The sequence below is a fragment of the Patagioenas fasciata genome, chromosome 2 (genome assembly GCF_037038585.1).
Source record: "Patagioenas fasciata isolate bPatFas1 chromosome 2, bPatFas1.hap1, whole genome shotgun sequence".
Classification (NCBI taxonomy): domain Eukaryota; kingdom Metazoa; phylum Chordata; class Aves; order Columbiformes; family Columbidae; genus Patagioenas; species Patagioenas fasciata.
This window is the reverse complement of record NC_092521.1, coordinates 125,594,628-125,613,018: the sequence shown is the minus strand read 5'-3', so window position 1 is coordinate 125,613,018 and position 18,391 is coordinate 125,594,628. Positions and strand designations below refer to the sequence as shown.

General features: G+C 38.4%; 1 protein-coding gene across 1 annotated transcript in view; it reads right to left on the bottom strand.

The window, feature by feature from the left end:
- OSBPL10 (oxysterol binding protein like 10) overlaps positions 1 to 18,391 on the bottom strand; it is a 121,285-nt gene that overhangs the window by 50,458 nt on the left and 52,436 nt on the right. Inside the window, exon 5 of the mRNA XM_065831996.2 lies at positions 493 to 703. Within this exon, the coding sequence (XP_065688068.1) occupies positions 493 to 703 (211 nt within the window). The remainder of the gene's footprint in view (positions 1 to 492; positions 704 to 18,391) is intronic.

Sequence of the window (18,391 nt, the reverse complement as noted above, 5' to 3'; positions counted from 1 at the left end):
AAGTCTTTCCAGATTTAAAGAAAATCACAGACTGGAATAAATCTGCCTCAGCAGCATCCTTCCATGTAGAAAACTAGAAATACAATTTTCACTATAACATTACATAATATTACATGTATCGTTATCAAACAAATCTGTATTATGATTTCAATCTTAAAAAAAAAAAATCACCACACATACACACAACCCAGTCAAGCACCTTCTGAACTGTCATCAAGAACATAGGCTTATCCTGTTCTCCACGCCTTCCCTGTTTCTGTCTTGCTGTTTTCAGAACCTGATTTCCCTGAGAACACTTAGGACTCCTCTGACACCAACAGATCTTACGTATTTTTTTTAAGCAAAGAAAAATTATGACACTTGAGGCTGCAGAAGCTTACAAGCTGCTCACCCCGACCTGCCTCTCTGAGGAATGGTTAATTTGCCTTCTTCAGTATCATAATAAAAACCCCCAAGGCACATAAAATAACACCCAAGAGAGCTTGTGCTCACCTGATGGCACTGTCCTGTTGTGATGCTGGCCCACTTGATGCATGCTCTGCTGTAAGAGAGTCAGGCATTCTCCAAGGCAGCTCAAGGTGGCAGCAGAGGTAGCTTTTAAAAGCAGCAAGTCCTGATCCAAGGCAGAAAGGGGTCCAGAACCTGGGAGAGCTTCAATGGCTTGTACAAGATTCTTCTGTTGTCCCTCAACTTGGCTCATTATCTGTAAAGGTCCAAAAACATCTGCTGTCACAGTAGATATAACTATGTAGCTGTTAAATTCTTATGGGTTGATAGTGACTAATGTGAAGAACTACCACAAATGGATGTTAATGTTCTGATCCAAATATACCATACACTTACCTACAAAAACGAAGGGCTTGAGACTACCAAAGGCCTGTAAAAATGTCAAGACTATGTTAGAGAAAATCGTCTCTTAAAATAGTAGGTTCATAGTAGGTTTAATGGTGTGACTCATACTTTCTGAAACTCTTTGTAAGGAAAAGTATGAAAACTCAACTTCCTTCTCCATTACGAATTACAGCTTAGATTTTCTTTCCTTTGTATGTGATCTGAGACACCCAAGGAACCTACACTGTCCCTCCTTCTTTTCTACATAAAACATCTAAATACGGTTCAAGAACAGACATTTTTCATTTCTCAAGCACCAGCATGAATTATTTTCACAAAATAAGGTAAACTGTAAGTTTACAGCCATTAGCATAGGATGCAACTTAGTTATTTACTATCAGATATGAATACCAGCTGTCAGGGAGAAAATTAATCTGTTTCTAGTTTTGGACCATCCAGATGAAGATGAAACGCATGCTTGTACAACAGATAAAAACAACATTATTTGCGCAGGCTGTTCTTTAAACAAATTGGCAAGCTTCCAAAATCCTTCCTAAAGCCAAAAGAAAGATGTTTACAACTTCTCTCTCCATTTTTACAGTCCGTAGGAAATTATACATGCACATGACGAGTCCCTTTTCTTACACTTACCTTGCAAAAAACTTAATGTAAAAATGTATAGGTTCATACTTGAGGTATCCAAAGCTTTAAAAAAAAAAAAATCTGAAGACTTCATAAGCAACAAATATTCAAGCTCCATTTGTCCAACCTATTACACTGTAAAAATGTATTATTATGAACTTTATTACTTTTTAATTATCTTAATTACATTTTCAAAGTATGGTGTGCTTCCTGCAGCCTCCTTACGCTATTGTAAATTGACATTGACCAAACTTGAAAAGCAAGAAAGGAAACTGAATTGAAGGTGCAATCAAGTAAAAAGCTATTATTGCAAGGTTCATACGGAAATCTACCTAAATGCCTTGCTGAAGGTTACAATAATGACATTTTAATAGTCAACATTTACAACAGAGGCCAAAGCTTCAGCAGAAACCATAGTCAATTTTTAATTCCTTTGGCAGAAATTAACGCTGGTTAGAAGCTGACACAGACGCCCACAATACGAAGCTTTAGGGAGCTGCTAGAAGCCCAGGCAGTGCCCCGCTTTGAGAATGCACACACCGTGTAACTGAGGGTTCCTTCGAAGCTGAAACAAAACCTAGTGCACCACAGACAGACACCCATGCAAATACTCCTCCCTTGGGAAAAGAGCTTCTGGAGGCAAAACGAAGGAAGGGTTACGAAAAAAATCACCATCTTCTCTCTGAAGAGTGTGTAATATAATCACACAGAAAACTGCTTCCCTCCTTTTCCCATCCCCAATAAGAGTGCAAAGTTAAAAACCTGACATTCTCATGCTTCACAGCGACAGAAATGTTCTATTCTCATTTCTAAGTGATCACTTTTCCTATCTTCCTTGTTTTTTTTCTTTTTGTTAGAAACAGCTTACATTTCCAAATATTTGCTTCCATAGGAAATAAATCCAAAATGAAACTTCGAAAACTTCAAACATTTCCAATTTTCTCTCCTCCTTAATAAGGGACAACTACATTCTTCTGCAGCTCACAAAAAGCGTAAGATAAACTAATCCAAGGGCCTAGGAAACATTTGGAGAATTAACCAAATGCTTGCAGTTATCACCTACCGAAAGCTTTACAGGCTTTTATCAACTATATTCTTCCTAGATTAGGAGAAATTGAAATAAAACCAATTATTTACTCTCCCTTCATCCAAAACGAGGTACTGCCTCAAGTCTCTAGCTGACCTAAATAGTTTTAAAGATGCCTTTTTGATTCATCTGTTCTGTGTTACCTAGTTTCACGGTATAGTTGTGATACCATCAGCTGTTCTACAGGCCTGATGCAGCAGAAGAGACCAGGAATGGCAACTTCTGTATAGGATTCAAAGTATTTTAACTTGCTGAACATTTACTGTCCAAGCACTGATCGAAACCCACTTTGTTTGAGGTGATGAATGAACAGAATAAAAAGGAAGAACCTGCCCTAATCTAGAGAGTCACAAAACAATTCTGTGGCAAAAAGGGGAAGGAAATAACATATATTACTGAAATAACTGAACTTTTTTTACATGTTTGCCAATATATTTTTCTAAACCAGTCCACTGACAAAATATTTTAAAAGAGCTGAAGTGGGGTTGTTCTAAATGGAGTAAACCAAAGAGGAGCTAATACAAAAACACCAAACCATCTGGGATGAAACTCCTGAAACACAATAACCCTTAACAGGACAGACACTAGGCCATGCAGCTATAGCGCTATCCCCTACATGACTTGTGGGTCTGCTTTTGCTATCTCTGGGGGAGGAGAGGCAGAGTACTTGATTTATCAGCACTCTAAGTTGGTTTCAAAACTAGAATGCAAAGCTTTGATTTTGAGAAAGTTAAACTGTAACTTTCTTTTTTCCAAAGTGAAATAACTTGTTCAATTTTGAATGACCTTGCTGTTACACTGGGTTATTTTAGTACTTCACAGCTCTCCATCCTCCCCATTTGCAAATACAGACAGCTCAAAGTAGCAGTTCTCTACTTTTTACAACAGCAAAGCCTACCTGTCCCCGTCTCCTCACCAATTCTCTTTCCACTCTTTTTCAGCTTTGGCACCCCCTGTTCACCTATAGTTAGTTTCTCATAATATAGAAAAGACACCACATATTCCCACAAATGCACTCAAACTCCAGAAATACAGCTCTCTGCTAGATATGAAATAGAAAAAAATGGAAGAACTAACAAGACTACATGTATTAAAAGGAATTATATGCATATATCTAACATGAGTAAGCCTGCATTTAATTAACTGCAAAATGTTCACCTCGGGCTACGAAAGGACCAGCTCACATGCATAGTTGGTTCCTTTCTCCATCTCCAGGCTGTGGCAGGAGAACAAGCAGACCACATGGTGTGTTCCCTGGTAACAGCTGTTCCTGAACCTTGAAGGAGATTCAGACCTTTTAGCCTGCCAGAAACTCTCAGGTATTGTCCATATTCTTGCGTGGGTTGAAGCTGTCTGGACACCAGGTGTCCAACAAGCCGCTCTATCACTTTCCCTCCTCAAGTGGACACAAGGAGAAAAAATATGAAGAAAGGCTCATGGGTTGAGATAACGACAGGGAGAGATCACTCACCAATTACCATCATGGGCAGAACAGACTCAACTTGGAGAAATTAATTTTTAATTAATTATGAATCAAAATCAGAGTAGGATAATGAAAAACAAAACCAAATCTTAAAATACCTTCCCCCCACCCCTCCGCTCTTCCTGGGCTCAACCTCACTCGCAATTGCTCTACCTCCTCCTTCCAAGTGGTGCAGGGGGATGGGAAATGGGTGTTGCAGTCAGTTCATCACACATTGTCTCTGCTGCTCCCTTCCTCCTCATACTCTTCTCCTGCTCCAGTATGGGGTTCTTCCCATAGGAGACAGTCTTCCATGAACTTCTCCAATGTGTGTCCTTCCCACGGGCTGCAGTTCTTCATGAACTATTCCAGCGTGGGTTCCTTCCATGGGGTGCAGTCCCTCCAAGAACAGACTGCTCCAGCCTGGTTACCCCATGGGGTCACAAGTCTTGCCAGCAAACCTGCTCCAGTCTGGGCGCCTCTCCACAGGGCCACAGGTCCGCCAGGAACCTGCTCCAGTGTGGGCTTTCCACAGCGTCAAAGCCTCCTTTGGGCATCCATGTGCTCCAGCTTGGGGTCCTCCCTGGGCTGCAAGTGGATCTCTGCTCCACCATGGACCTCCACGGGATGCAGGGAACAGCTGGCCTCACCATGGTCTGCACCGTGGGCTGCAGGGGAACCTCTGCTCTGGCGCCTGGAGCACCTCCTGACCTCCTTCTTCACTGACCTTAGTGTTGTCAGGGTTGTTACTCTCACATATTTTCACTCCTCTCTCTGGCTGCTGTTGCACATCAGTTTTTTCCCCTTCTTAAATATGTTATCACAGTTACCACTGTCACGGATTGGCCCAGTTTTGCCCAGTGGTAGGCCCATCTTGGAGCCGGCTGGCATTGGTTCTGTTGGACATGCAGGAAGTTTCTAACAGCTTCTCACAGAAGCCACCCGTGTAGCCCCCCTGCTCCCAAAACCTTGCCACAAAAACCCAACACAGCTATTCTGAGTAACACTACCCTCAAAGAAACCTGCCACCCAATGACACCCTCACAGAAGACGGAATGTAACGGGAATCATCTCTGATGTTTTCCTCAGTAGGTCATCTGCTCTCTACTACTTCCTCCAAAACAGTAAATTCACAGCTTCTGTTGCTGCCTGCTTCCTCTTCTCCCTGCCTGATCTTAAAATCCTGGCTGATTGCTTTCCCCACATACCCCAGCTACAGCAACTCCTAACTACCCCTTCGCAGACGGAATTGCACCTCCTGGATCTTTGTGTTGCGAACACACTTCCAACCATGATGTACAGGACCAAATGTTTACGTGACAAGATCCAAACAAATGGGTAAGTAGAAATTATTCTGTTCTTGGGGTCACTCCTATATTATGTGAAACACAGGCAGAAAAAGCTATGAGATACCCGAGGACTGGAATGAAATGTATTTCGGACATAATAAAGAGGAATAACATTCTTTCACACAGTAAATAAGCTGAAATTAGCTGCTAAAAATTAATTTAAGAAATAATAATGAAAAATTGAGGTGCTATTTTCTGTGCTAAAAGAAAAAATACAGTAATTCAATATCTTGTTAAAATACTAGATGATATATTAATCTTTCGCATGCAGAAAAATCATCTTACAAAACCTGAATGCTATTTTTGATTTAGGGCTTCAATTTGCTTCTGAAACAAGAAAGAGAGAGATTCACAATTATAAAGTATAAATAATAAACTCTCTTTTCCTAAACCAAAGATAAATAGAAACTTCAAAGGAAGAAAACTGAACAGCCACACCTAAATGGAAGAGTATCTGACTGCTTTTGACATAATTTTATTTACAGTGCAAATGCTCTTGGTATCCAGACTTGGGGACTAACAGGCCTAAGTCTGTTTGCCCAGCCCAGTTGAGTATTACGACAATCAGATCATCTTTCCTTCTAGAATTAGTGATCCTACAGGATTTCATCCAACTAATACAGCACATCACAACAACCCGAAGCAAGCACCAGCTTTAAGTCATCTCCAAAATGACCCAGTCCACAGCTGTCTCAGGGGCATCTCCCAAGACACAGTGATTTCAAGCTCCCTGAAGCAGATGAAGAATGAACATCAGCCATACTACCTCAACGGACAAGCAGACACTCTCCCTTTGTCATACAGGTCATGTGGAGTTGGCCAAGAAAATAAGTATTGTCACAAATCCTGACTTTCTATATAACTAATTACTTCAGATCTTCCTACCCTTCTTTTGGAACATAAAACCTGAGGAAGGTTCTTCACACCTCCCCAGCCACAATCTGATACACACATAAGCAATTTAAATTTTAACATACGGAATTTCCCTTTTTTGGAATTGATCTTCATACATATTGAATCCTTTCATAGTAGGTATTAAGATACGCCTACCCATGTATATGAAAAAATCCAAAACACTCCAGGTAAAAAGGAAAACAACCTTTTAGCACTGAGAAGCCACGGAAATTCTGTATCATCAAGCTCCTCTGTGACATGCTAGAAATAATTCACCAAGAAGACATTCAGCTCCATCAGTTAATAACTCTTTTTCTTTACTGTAGTATTCTCTCTGCACCACCACTACATGCAAGTTGAAAACAATCATTTAAAAAAATGGGAAAGTAAACAACACAATGCTTTTATGAAAAACAGAGCATCTGTAAAAACAGTTCTGTAGGAAAAGATTCAGACATTTAAATAGAAACAGAAATACAACACCAATCACTTTCCTACCAATCCTAAGTCAAGCTACCCTTGTGAGAAGTTTAATGTCTCCAAAGGCTGGGAAATAGCCAGTTTGCTGTTTCACTTCTGGGGTTTTTTTGGTTGGCTGATTTGGTCGGTTGTTTTTTTAAATAAATATGCAAACACAGTATATATCGCACGCACATATACGTTTTCTGGAACTATTAGTTTCTTGCTTTTAAACAATAGTACCAAAATAAAAACATTTCAGATTATATTGGGAAGGGATATGAGGAGAGAACAGTTTTTCAAACCACCCTAGAATAAGTTGTGATTATGAGACAGGATCTTGGTTCTTATTGTTAAATAAGCATATACCACGGGGGTTGGGTTTTTTTATTATTTTCTTTAATATAAAACATCGCTTTTCATAAAAGCAAAAGCAGATGAGTGACAGAAGAAAGTGCACACACCAAAAATAAAAACCTTTTAAGTCACTGTGAACCCAACGCATTGAGTTGCCATGTAAACCTAGTATAATAACCAATTCTGACCTTGAGCAAGGACTCCCTCTTGCCATCTTGATCTGTATTTCATCAACACCACAAACTGACATATTGTAAAAATAAAAATTTAAAACAGACAACCAATATAAGTAAAAGTATAACATATATAGACACATGCATCAAGTATATAGCAAAATGTAAGACATAGATACCTAGAATTCCAATGTCACTAAAGGAATCACACCAATCACAAATTTGACATACTAGCTACCAATTCAGCTCAAGTTCACAATTCCCACTTAGTGTTCCCACGAAACTTTCTCTCTTTATACTATTTATTCTGGAAAAGGAAAGAGCACAAACACACATGAAAAAAGACTATTGTAAATACTGTTAATCACAGCTCAAAAGGTATACCTCTCCAACTGAGAAGTCTGTCAAATGAAGGTAACTTTTACAACTGTAGTAAAAGTGTGATGGTTTGTGGTTTGGGTTTTTTGGCTGGGTTTTTTTCAGTTTAATGCATTTTGGTTTTGAGTTAAGCATTTATACCTCACCACTACAGAGCAAGAGAACTTCTACCTTGGCTTAACTTCCGAAAAGCATTCTCAAAATACTCAAGGTCACTTGGTATGTGCACTTTACTACTTGACAAAATAAATTTTCTTATAAGGATTTATAGGCTTCTCTCTTCCATAAAGTCACATCCATAGGTCTTTTAATGGGATTCTATCAATAGCATGCAAGCTAGGAAAGCAAAATTACTGCTTAATATATAACTACAGTGAAAAGCTATACACAGAGGTTGCTGCAAAAAGTACTGCAATATATAACACAAATCTCTTATAAGGAGAATTTCACATTTTAGCTTTAGAAGTGTCTAGTGTAAACATGTACACAACTAGATAATCACAAACACGCTTAAGTTCCGCAAGTAACATATCAGTACACTTTGCTTAAAATAAAACCTGAGCTTTTGACCAAAATGAACCTCCTTGAGCTGCAGACATAAAGGAATTCTATCCACAAAGCTTCAGTCTGGATGAAGACCCAGAGTAGCCTCTGTGAACATTACCATGCTAATGAGAAAAAATATTTTTAAAAGAATCCTAGAACACCAAGTGAGATGCTCTGAAAGCATCTTGGAAAGATGGAACCAGATAATGACATCCACTTCAATTTGCCGTTCTTGATTATTGGTTCCCTCCCATTACAGAGAATAAGCATGTAATTCTCCATTATTGTCACCTCAGGGTAGCAACTGGCTTGACCTCAATTATTTTTAAGAAGCAAACAATGAACAGTAAAATTGGAATGACTTGTTATATAATAGTTATTAAGGCTTAGACACACACATCCTATCAATGAAGCTTCAAAGGAGCAAGTTAATTTTCACTTGGCATGTAATTTGCAGACAGAGCCACAAAAAGTGACGGAACAAACAGAACTTTACCTCTGACAATCAGGATGGCAGCTAATCACCAGGGCACATTTCTTTTTCTTTTCAGTCCTTGCCTCTTCTTTCACAATTTTATTTCTCCCCTTGGAGGAGAATGAAAACAAGCTCCCCCACCCCCATCCACTATTTTGTGCTCTTTTGCCTAACCAGGAATCTACATAATCTCTGTTAAGGGAACAACTGAATAGCCAGCTGCTACGGATCTTCATTGTTTCCTTTGGGGGTTTTTTGGCTTTTTTTGCTCAGCCTCCTCGTCATGCACTCTGCCGGGCGGTTTCTTGTGAGGAAGACCTTACAGAACAGAGGAGCAAGTGTCATTGGGACTGATTCTAAAAGCCACGTCTAATACAAATCGGGAGAAAACAAGGTGTGGAGGAGGCAGTCTGGCTCCATTGTTTCCTGTTCTTAGCCGCTTTTTCCAGTCTCCTGCTTCCACTGACACTGCTGCTGTTCCACTGGTCACCATCAGCACCTCCAGGGACTATGAGCTCCCCACGGACCTCAGCACAGATTAACATTCCTTGGAGCAGCTGTTATTTACCGACTCCTGCCATGCACTTTTCAAACTGGCTAGTTCATTTATTCATATACTAGATGTGATCTTACGCTCCATTCTTTACACATTCAATTCCTATTTTATATCTTTAAAGTCCCTAACTTGGATACTTGCCGCACATCCGTACAACACAGTATCCTTTTATTTTGTGAAGACAACATTGATTAATCATTTAACAGGCTACAGACTTCTTCCCCATTGGTCTACTACCCAGTAGCTTAATAGTCACACCTCCAAGCTCCCTTGCTGTTAGTTGCACAGCTACGGTAATCAGACTTGGTATTTTCTAAGTCTGCATAATAAGGTTGTTGGATTTGGGGAAGGGAGGAAAAGAGGGGAGAGGGGTCTTTTTTGTTGATGGGTCTGGAAGCCTTAAACATTCCTTCCAGTACCAGAGGAGGAAAACTTAGCTACCTTCCCAAGAAATTCTCAGTCTGTTGCAACGCAGGTATACAGCAGGAAGCTCCTCCTTTTCTCCAATGCTTTAGAAGAGGCAGAATCTCAGAAGAGAATGAGCTGACCTAATTACCTGTTTTACAAAAGTATCTCTCTGTTCAGAAGAACAAAAGACAGAATATGCATAAAAGGTTTGTCTTCAAATACCGAAGAGCATATGACATCTGTAATTGTCAATGTTCCCTGGGACTTTATGCAGACACTTCATCTGAATGCAAAACACTCCCAAGGACAACCTGACTGTCCATTGTGAGTTTCTGTGGAACTCCACTTCTTACATCAGACAAACAGAAAGACACCAGAGAGACATTCACAGCCCTTGCAACACATATGCTAGTTAGCAGAGAGAATCCAGCAGTTCTGGCAGGATCCTCAAGAACACCTCCGAAATCTCAGCAAAACAGCTCACCTACTTCAGATCAAAACAGATGAGATGCTTCCCTTTGCTACTTCAGGCAGACTCCTTGCCTCACTTCTTTATGACCCCTATTCCAGTCTGTCCTTCTCCTCACCTGACAAATGAGTTAGTGAATGACAGAAATAAAACTGGAGGCGGGGAGGAGGAAGAGGGGTGTGGGAAAGGAATTACAGAAAAAAGTCTTATGTCCATGGGGATGCACTAGGACAAAAAGTTCAAATCTTGCCAGAGAATGTTTTAGCAGACAGACAATATTGGATTTTCTAAACTAGAGAATGCTTTTAATCTAAATCAATACCCTGAGATATTCAGCTTCGCTTGGACAACTTCATATTTTATGGCTGTTACAAGAAAAAAAACGTTCTTCCTGTCATCCTACCAAAATTTGCAAGTTATTCCAAGAATCCTTCCTTGCTGCTTAAGATCTGAAGAGGAGAACACTTCTCCCTTCCAAATCAACATAAACTTCAGGTTCTTTTCCCTGTGGAAAATTTACAAACAAACCAAAGTAGTAAAACACTGGAGGAAAATAAAATTCCTCTGATAGTGTCAGCTATCTCAAGCGTGTTTCATGGAGCTACTCAGCAAGTCTTTAGGTGAGAAGTTAAAGCTTTTTAGTGAGAGTTGGCTGCTATAATAAATACTCAAGCGAAAGAGCATGACTCAGACAAACTCCATCAATGAGCTCTACTTCTCCCCACAAATCAGAGTGAGTGGCCTATATATTCTCTGCCAAAGGATCAGTACCAATCTAGCACTGGTCATTTTGCCACTGGAGGGAGATGTCCAGGGATCAGGGTCAGCTACAGAAGATATGACAGATTTTCTTCTTTGCCTGTTGCGTTTGAGCTCCCTGTGAATATTCTACACGTGTTAGGACATTTGCTACCGATATAAGGTTTGTACCCAAGTACAACTAGTAAGTGCTAGGTTCCCCCACCAAATGCTCTTTTCTTGAGCATCTGCTAATCTAACTGCTATATTAACCATATCCTACTAATAGTCACTTACTGAGACTTACCATTTCCTATCAAAGACAATTCAAGGGGAGCACAGTGTGGGCATCTTGAGGTAAAACCACAGAGAAAATGCACAGAGTGGCTGTCAAGGTTGTTGCTCCCCGCACCCCAAGTTGCTTCCAGTGATCCAGAACCAAAAATTAGAGAAGCAAAAGGAAGGAGCCTGCAAGTTCCAAGTAAATCTTGGATGGCAACTGGCTGCCATTCAACCAAGCAAGAAGCACACTGTTGTATTTTAAACCACAAAACGTAGCATTAAGAACACAGCTTATAAAAACATTTTGCAGGAAATTATTCCTACACAATATTACTGTGACTGCAAGGAGTGTCATTAGTTTTAGTGATTAAACGTTGCTCAGAAGCAGATGTTATTCTATGGGCTCTTCTGAGTAGCAGTTTTTCTTTCACATTTCAGAAGGATTACTTTGGTGACATTAATAGCTATAGAGATGGAAAGCACATTTTGATTACCAGCAATTAAGGTACATTTGTGAATTTTAAGCATTCTAAAGAGCACCTAAAAGGTTGCTACTAGTCATTAAGTCAACATCAGCAATTCTATTAGTTTACCACAATACAACACACTATTGAGAAAACCTGGGTTTTGTACTTTGAGTGAAATCAGTCTTCAGATGAGAAAAGGCCATGTTGCACTGGAACATAAATTAAACATTTCAACATGTGTGGCCTCAAGGATGAGGAGGCTCCTCTCAGAACACTCAGAAAAATGTGACTTTGATAACTTTTTTTTTTTAATTATTCCATTCCACCAGGGAATATATAAACACACATACAGCCAGAGTAGTCTAATATCCCATATAGTACTTATCCCAATTTCTGATGGACACTTCCAGTGCTTTTTTGCCTTTCCCAACAATGCTTCTACTTCCCCTCACCCCCTCCCAGTCAGGCACTCAGCTTGTAGTGTCCAAGTGTAAAATAAAATTTTATTTCTGTCATTTAAACAACTCTCAGGTGTGCAGTATACACTGGATTGACCTTCAGCTTTAATCAAATAGATAGTACTTCCCCGCCTTACAGTTAATTCACCTCACATTTTCTGAAAAGAAAGTGAACTATCACTGTCATGGCTATCTGATCTTGCTGTTCTGAGCCCTGAATAAAGCGTAACTATGAGTTGTGGCAAAACATTCCAAATCCACCCATTTGACTTCTCCCCGTGTCCCAAAGCTGACCATCACTGGTTTAGGTTGACATCATTAACTTCAGAGCACTGACGCAACATACACCACCATGAATGTGAGTAGCTAATTCATGACATTCTGTAATATGACTGAATTGTGTTTTGTGTCTGCCAGCCTAGACTTACCAATAAAACTACAATTGCATAACTGGGGATCTCTGTGAGAAAAACTGCAAGCAGTCATCCCAGAACACAATAGATATCATCATAAGAACACGCTAAGCAGTATGTGCAAGACTGTTTCCTGAGCCAGAGACTAATCCAGGAAGCATAATCAAATTTTTAAAAATTAATCAATTACAGATCTATATCTAGTACCTATAGTACAAAGCTACTTAAAAATATATGTCAAATTCAAGCAGATATAGTTTAACTTGTTGGATGAAATACTGCTAGCCGTCACGTTATTAGTCATATTTTAAAAGTATATTGTCAGAAATCAGAATTGCAACCAAGAAGCAGGTAAGCAGCTGCTTAAAAGCATCTGTGTAACACACACAGTTTCTAAAGCACTTAAAACCTGCAAGCCAAGCATTAGAGATGGAGATCAAATTCAAATATCCAGCAAAAGCTGCTAGAGATAAGGTCTTTGTTAAGCAACAGATGAGAGCTACAGTGTTTACTACTCCTGTTTGTTGTGGAATCAAAATGTTTCCTGTATTTCTTAGTGCAGCATGCAGCACTTCGGGTGTTACGCAAGGAGCTGAAGACTATTGAAAGTCCCTTGACAAACATATATAATAATGCAAACTGAATAGCACACTTAAAATATATGAGCCATTTCTATGGTTACTTTCTCCTGGAGGGCATTTACATGGGTACTTTCTGTACTTAATACCTGAAACTCAGCTAGCCACCTAATATTACATTGCCATCTATTACCACTGAGAACATTCAAAAATACCTTCTACTTAATTTAATGAAAATAGCATTTAAGTGTGGGTTAACAAAATAGTCTGTGTATCTTAGAAGCAGTAATTCGCATTCTAAACAGAGTTGCAGAAGGTAAGTGAACGTTTACCAAGGGGATCATTGCTGCACCCAGCAACCCACATTGAAAACAAGGCCAGCCACGAGATGTGACACCCTAATCTGAGAAAATATTTACTCAAGTGTGTTTTCTTTAAAGCTTCATTTTTAAACTATTAACTCTAAACTGAAACAACCATAGTATATGTGCTTCAATTGTGAAAGAAAATCGCCTTGTAGCTTACCAAAAAGGTAGCTAAGTGTATGATATGCTATGCTGTTTTATATATGTATATAAACCAGACAGCTGAATTCTGTTTTATGTATAAAATGAAATGAGTTTTGAAGGCCTACAAAAGCTGGAGACTGAATTCCCTTCAAATCTAACTTCTCTCAAGCTCCTTTGGGAGCCAACCCTTTACTTAAAATTTAATGAAATATTTTAATAACTGTAAAGAGTAATCTTAGCCTCTCTGCAATTGCTTAAGAAACTGAATGCTGCAGAAGTCTCTGAATGTAGCTATCGTATGCACTGTATTATCCCTAATTTATAAATTGCCATTTATTAAATGATTGAAAATTATCATCTTTGAACATGCTCATTTACAACTAAACTACAGGCTGAAAAAAATTTAATTAAAAGAAGTCATGTTTGCATCATTTATATTTTTCAGGTTTGGAGGAAAAAAAGAAGAAGAAATAATGAACCAGGTTCATTCTTGACATAACCCGCATGGACAAATGGTGTAATTTCAGTAGAACATTTGCTCTATGATTCCCATAGCAACCTTAATTCTCCTCACCTGGGTGTCTGGAATCCAGGATGACTCAACCTTTGCACGAATACAAAATCAAACGCATAGAACAAGGTGTAGTTTAGGAAGGTGTAACTTATATGTACTCTTAGCGACTGCAAAGATACTGCAAAAGCAAGGTAAAGACTCAGAGAACACAAGAGTATCCAGCTCACGTTCATGTGATTTCATAATTATTGGGTTTTATTATTACAATAGTTTACATTTCCTCACCCCCAAATTGCACAGTTAATGCTACTTAGTGAATACTTTCTATAAGCATAACCACACTCACTATTTAGGAAGGTACTAGACTGGCACTCCCAGAGATTTAAGCATCCTATTTATCCCCTAAGGAGAGATGGGTTTTTTTGATCTCTGCGGTACTAACTTAAGGTACAATAAACAGGTGTGGGAGATGAGACTTATATGGACAAGGCAAATAGCCTCCTAAGAAACTGCCACAGAAGATACCAAATAATTTAATCTGTTCCTATATGCTCTAAATTCGCTTTTTGTCTATAAGGATATGGATAGCAGCCAATCACAATAACACTGCTGAACAGCCAGAAGAAGATTTCAGCATGCTTCCATTGGTATTTTCACACTGTACGAGGAACACACATTTATAGAACTGGGGTCAATATAAATTCAGAAGAAAAGTGCAATGATAACATCTGTGCCTGTCTCTTTTAGTCTTCCTGTTAGGTTTGAAACGGGTTTATACTGTTACAGGTTTAATGCCCCTAAACAAATTATATTGGCTCCTGTTAAAACACAGCTGGGAACAACCCTTTCAGCAACAGCCAGTTCAGCTCTAACTAAGCTGTTAAATGTACCTGTAACACAAATTTGTATTACAATATTTCTCAATTCAAAAAGTGTTGTACAGTTAAAATAGCTATAGTATAACCTACACAAGCACGTTCTATACCAAATAAGTATCAACAGCTGAATTAAGACTTACAGCCTCACGCATTTTCTATTGACTCTAGTGGAAATTCAGAGATTTTCTGGTATCTTTTCTTCACTGCCACCAGTGAAGAAGAAATCATTGCTTTCTGAGAAACAGCTATGGTTTCGGTTTGAGTTTTTTGCAAGCACTTTTTCATTATCTGTTTTAGAGCGAAGACATTACTCCCTGTTTTCCACACCCTGCTAATTAAAATGAAAAATTCATGGCAATGAGTTTGCAGACAAATGAAAGTGTAATACATACAATACACATAAAATACAGATGCAGTGGTATTGAGATGTAACCTATTAAGTAACATATCTCATTTCCCGACCAGCATCCATATATTTGGTATATTATATTATGTACTTCACTGAAGATGATCAAAAGGATGACCCCGTACTTTTAATTTATTATGGGCAGTGGGCAGTGGTAAGAAGATGTTTTAAACACAAACCAGGAAAAACTGGAGATCTCTACCTAACAAACATTCTTCCTCTGTGTTTTTTCTCTTCTCTTTCCAAAACTGCCACTCACTGTGCCACTACATTATTTGACCAAATGGACAGAAAATAAGATACTTAGATTTCAAAAGTGAAATGCTATAAATTCTTTCTGCAGTATCTATGAACTACCAAGATGAAACTACCCTGGTCAGTCCAACTGAGATATCTCTAGAGGGTATTACAATACCCTCTAGGGAAGGCTCTAGTTTAAAAAGTCAACTAAAAACTCCCATAAAGAAAGTATCACAAAGCTACTTTTTATACTACAACTAGTCTAGAAGGAAAATAGACACAATTTTAGGTAATAAGTGTTAAATCTGCCTAGCAGAAGCACCAATGGCAGCGGTACTAGAGCAGCCACAGTCCACGGTCATCAGGCTTCTCTCTGATATAAGCACCTATGTTACTAGGCCAGAAACACTGAAGCTAGCATGGTCTGCCAATCCATCACACATCCTCACCTTTTAGTTAGGTGATCATCATGAAAGCATTTTCATCTTCTAAAAGCAAATTTTGATTTATTAGCCATGCAGTCCTGAAGGTTATCTTTGTCACAAAGCCAGCTCTCATCTTCCCACACTCTAAAATCAAGATGAGAGCTGTCAGTAAAAGCAATAGATCTAATACATAGCACTTCTCCGTACTTACACAGAAGAGTATCAAATTAATCAAAATTATATGCCTACTTTCCAAAACACTTCAATTATTAGCAAGATTTTTTTTTAATGTTCCTTGTGCATACTTTACACTATAGATGCATGATGTCCCATTCAACAATCTGAATCAAGATTTTTTTTTTACATGCAGCTTCACTTATAACTTAACCTCAATGCTATGCCAAACATCAAGAGCTACAGCATACTTTTGCTAGAATTGGCATTAGATTGCTTCTCTTCTTATCCGTTGATCTTTTTATGTACACATTTCCAGAGACTTAAAAGGAGGTTTAAAAAAATAATAAAAATTTAAAAAAAAACATGCAAAAGTTTACTATTTCAAAGCTGAAAAGTAAAATTTGGCATGAAAAAAAATCACCATTTTTTTCCCCTACTACCAGCTTAAATGCTGATTACAAAGTTTTACCATTGACATACAGCTTAGTTTATGTCTTTGCATGTTCACACACATGGAAGTTCTGCAAGTCTGAATGTCTCCCTGAGTGATTTAAATACCGCATCAGCTTTGCTCACCTACCATGCTGCCTGTTCAGTGCTATAATTCTGTAACACTTCTCCACAGACAACAGCATCCTCCTCCTCTATCAATAGCTATTTGATATCCAACTATTACAGTGACATGAAGATGTTCACTTCTCACTTGAAAATTCCCAAAGTGTTTTAGAAGTCTCTCTTTCTTCTAAGTAGCCACATCAAACTAGATAACTGTGGCTCCACAAAATTGCAGGTAAAACTTAACTCTGTGAACCCCAAAGTGCAGGTCCTGGATTTTCCTGAACTGTAAGGGAGGAAGCAAAGAACCACAAGCTAGTTGCATAATTCCTGCAGAGATCAAAGGTATATATGTTTATATATGGCAAAGAACATGTAAGCAGCAGCAGGACTCTCATCTTAACAAAAAGAGATCCTTTCCAAATTCTGGAACAGCCCACTGGCACATAGAATGGATGTCACACTGGTGGAGGCCCCATGAAATCCAGATCTCACTGTAACAGCTGCTCAGAAACACGTGCTGGTGACTGGCCCACTGTGAATATCACAAGTTATAACAAATGCCACATTTCAAAGGGATCAGAAACTCCTCTATCCACTTTTTTTAATTATGGAAAAAATATTTCTCTAGACTTCTTTTGGTTAACCTCATATAATTTCTCTAAACTTCTGTAAGTAAGTTACCACAAAATGTTCACATGCTGCAGCACTTGGTTCTTTAACAATGGTAACATGGGCAGAGGTGGTACAATAGTCAGACCTTCTCAACCAAAATAAACATCATTCCAAGATTACGTGTGCTGCTCATACTTAGTTCAGTAGCAGCTAAAATTTAATATTACGTGTGATGTGGCCACTTGGCTTTATGTTCCAGTTAATTTTAACTGGCTGCAGTAAAGAATGCTGCAAGTGTAACTCTTACCACAAATTGTTAAGATGATAATAATATGCACAGTTTAAAAAACAGAATTCAAGACCACACACATTTAGGTTACCATAAAATCACTTCCTAAAAAATCAGTTGAAAGGATCCCTTTATTGGTAAGTTATGGTCTGAATAAAGGGGTAGCATCTTGAATAATTCCGCATAAAATGTAACACATAGTAGATCAGTGCTCTCAAATTAATGTATGGCAAATTTTAGTTTTGCTATAAAATTCCATAGTCAGTATGGACTGGGCTATTAACATCAAAAAGCAAAAATCTGATTTAAGAGAACAATATTATTGACAATAATAAAAAATTACGCTATGATGAAAAGTAATCCTCCCAAGCTTTTCATTTCAATGTTATACAAAAGTAGCTCGAGTATTAAAAGTGATGTTTTTATAGCAGTCAAAAGCTCTATTTTAACTTACCAAACTTTTTAAAAAATGTGAAGTTCTATTTTCACAACAGAAACACTTATTACATGTGTCATTTGAGACCTACGCAGTTGCTTTTACCACCTTTACAGAATTTTGCACATCAGTTTTGTTCTAAATAGACCTCGTTGCTATAATTTGTATTACAGTAAAATACTCTATGCTATATATTAAAAGAAAAATCAGCAGCACAAACAACAGAATGAAACAATGTATTGTTTATTCTCACTATGAAAGGAAAAAAGAGGGAAAAGAACAACCAGATACTACCCAATATCATTGCATTATGTGAAATACAGGA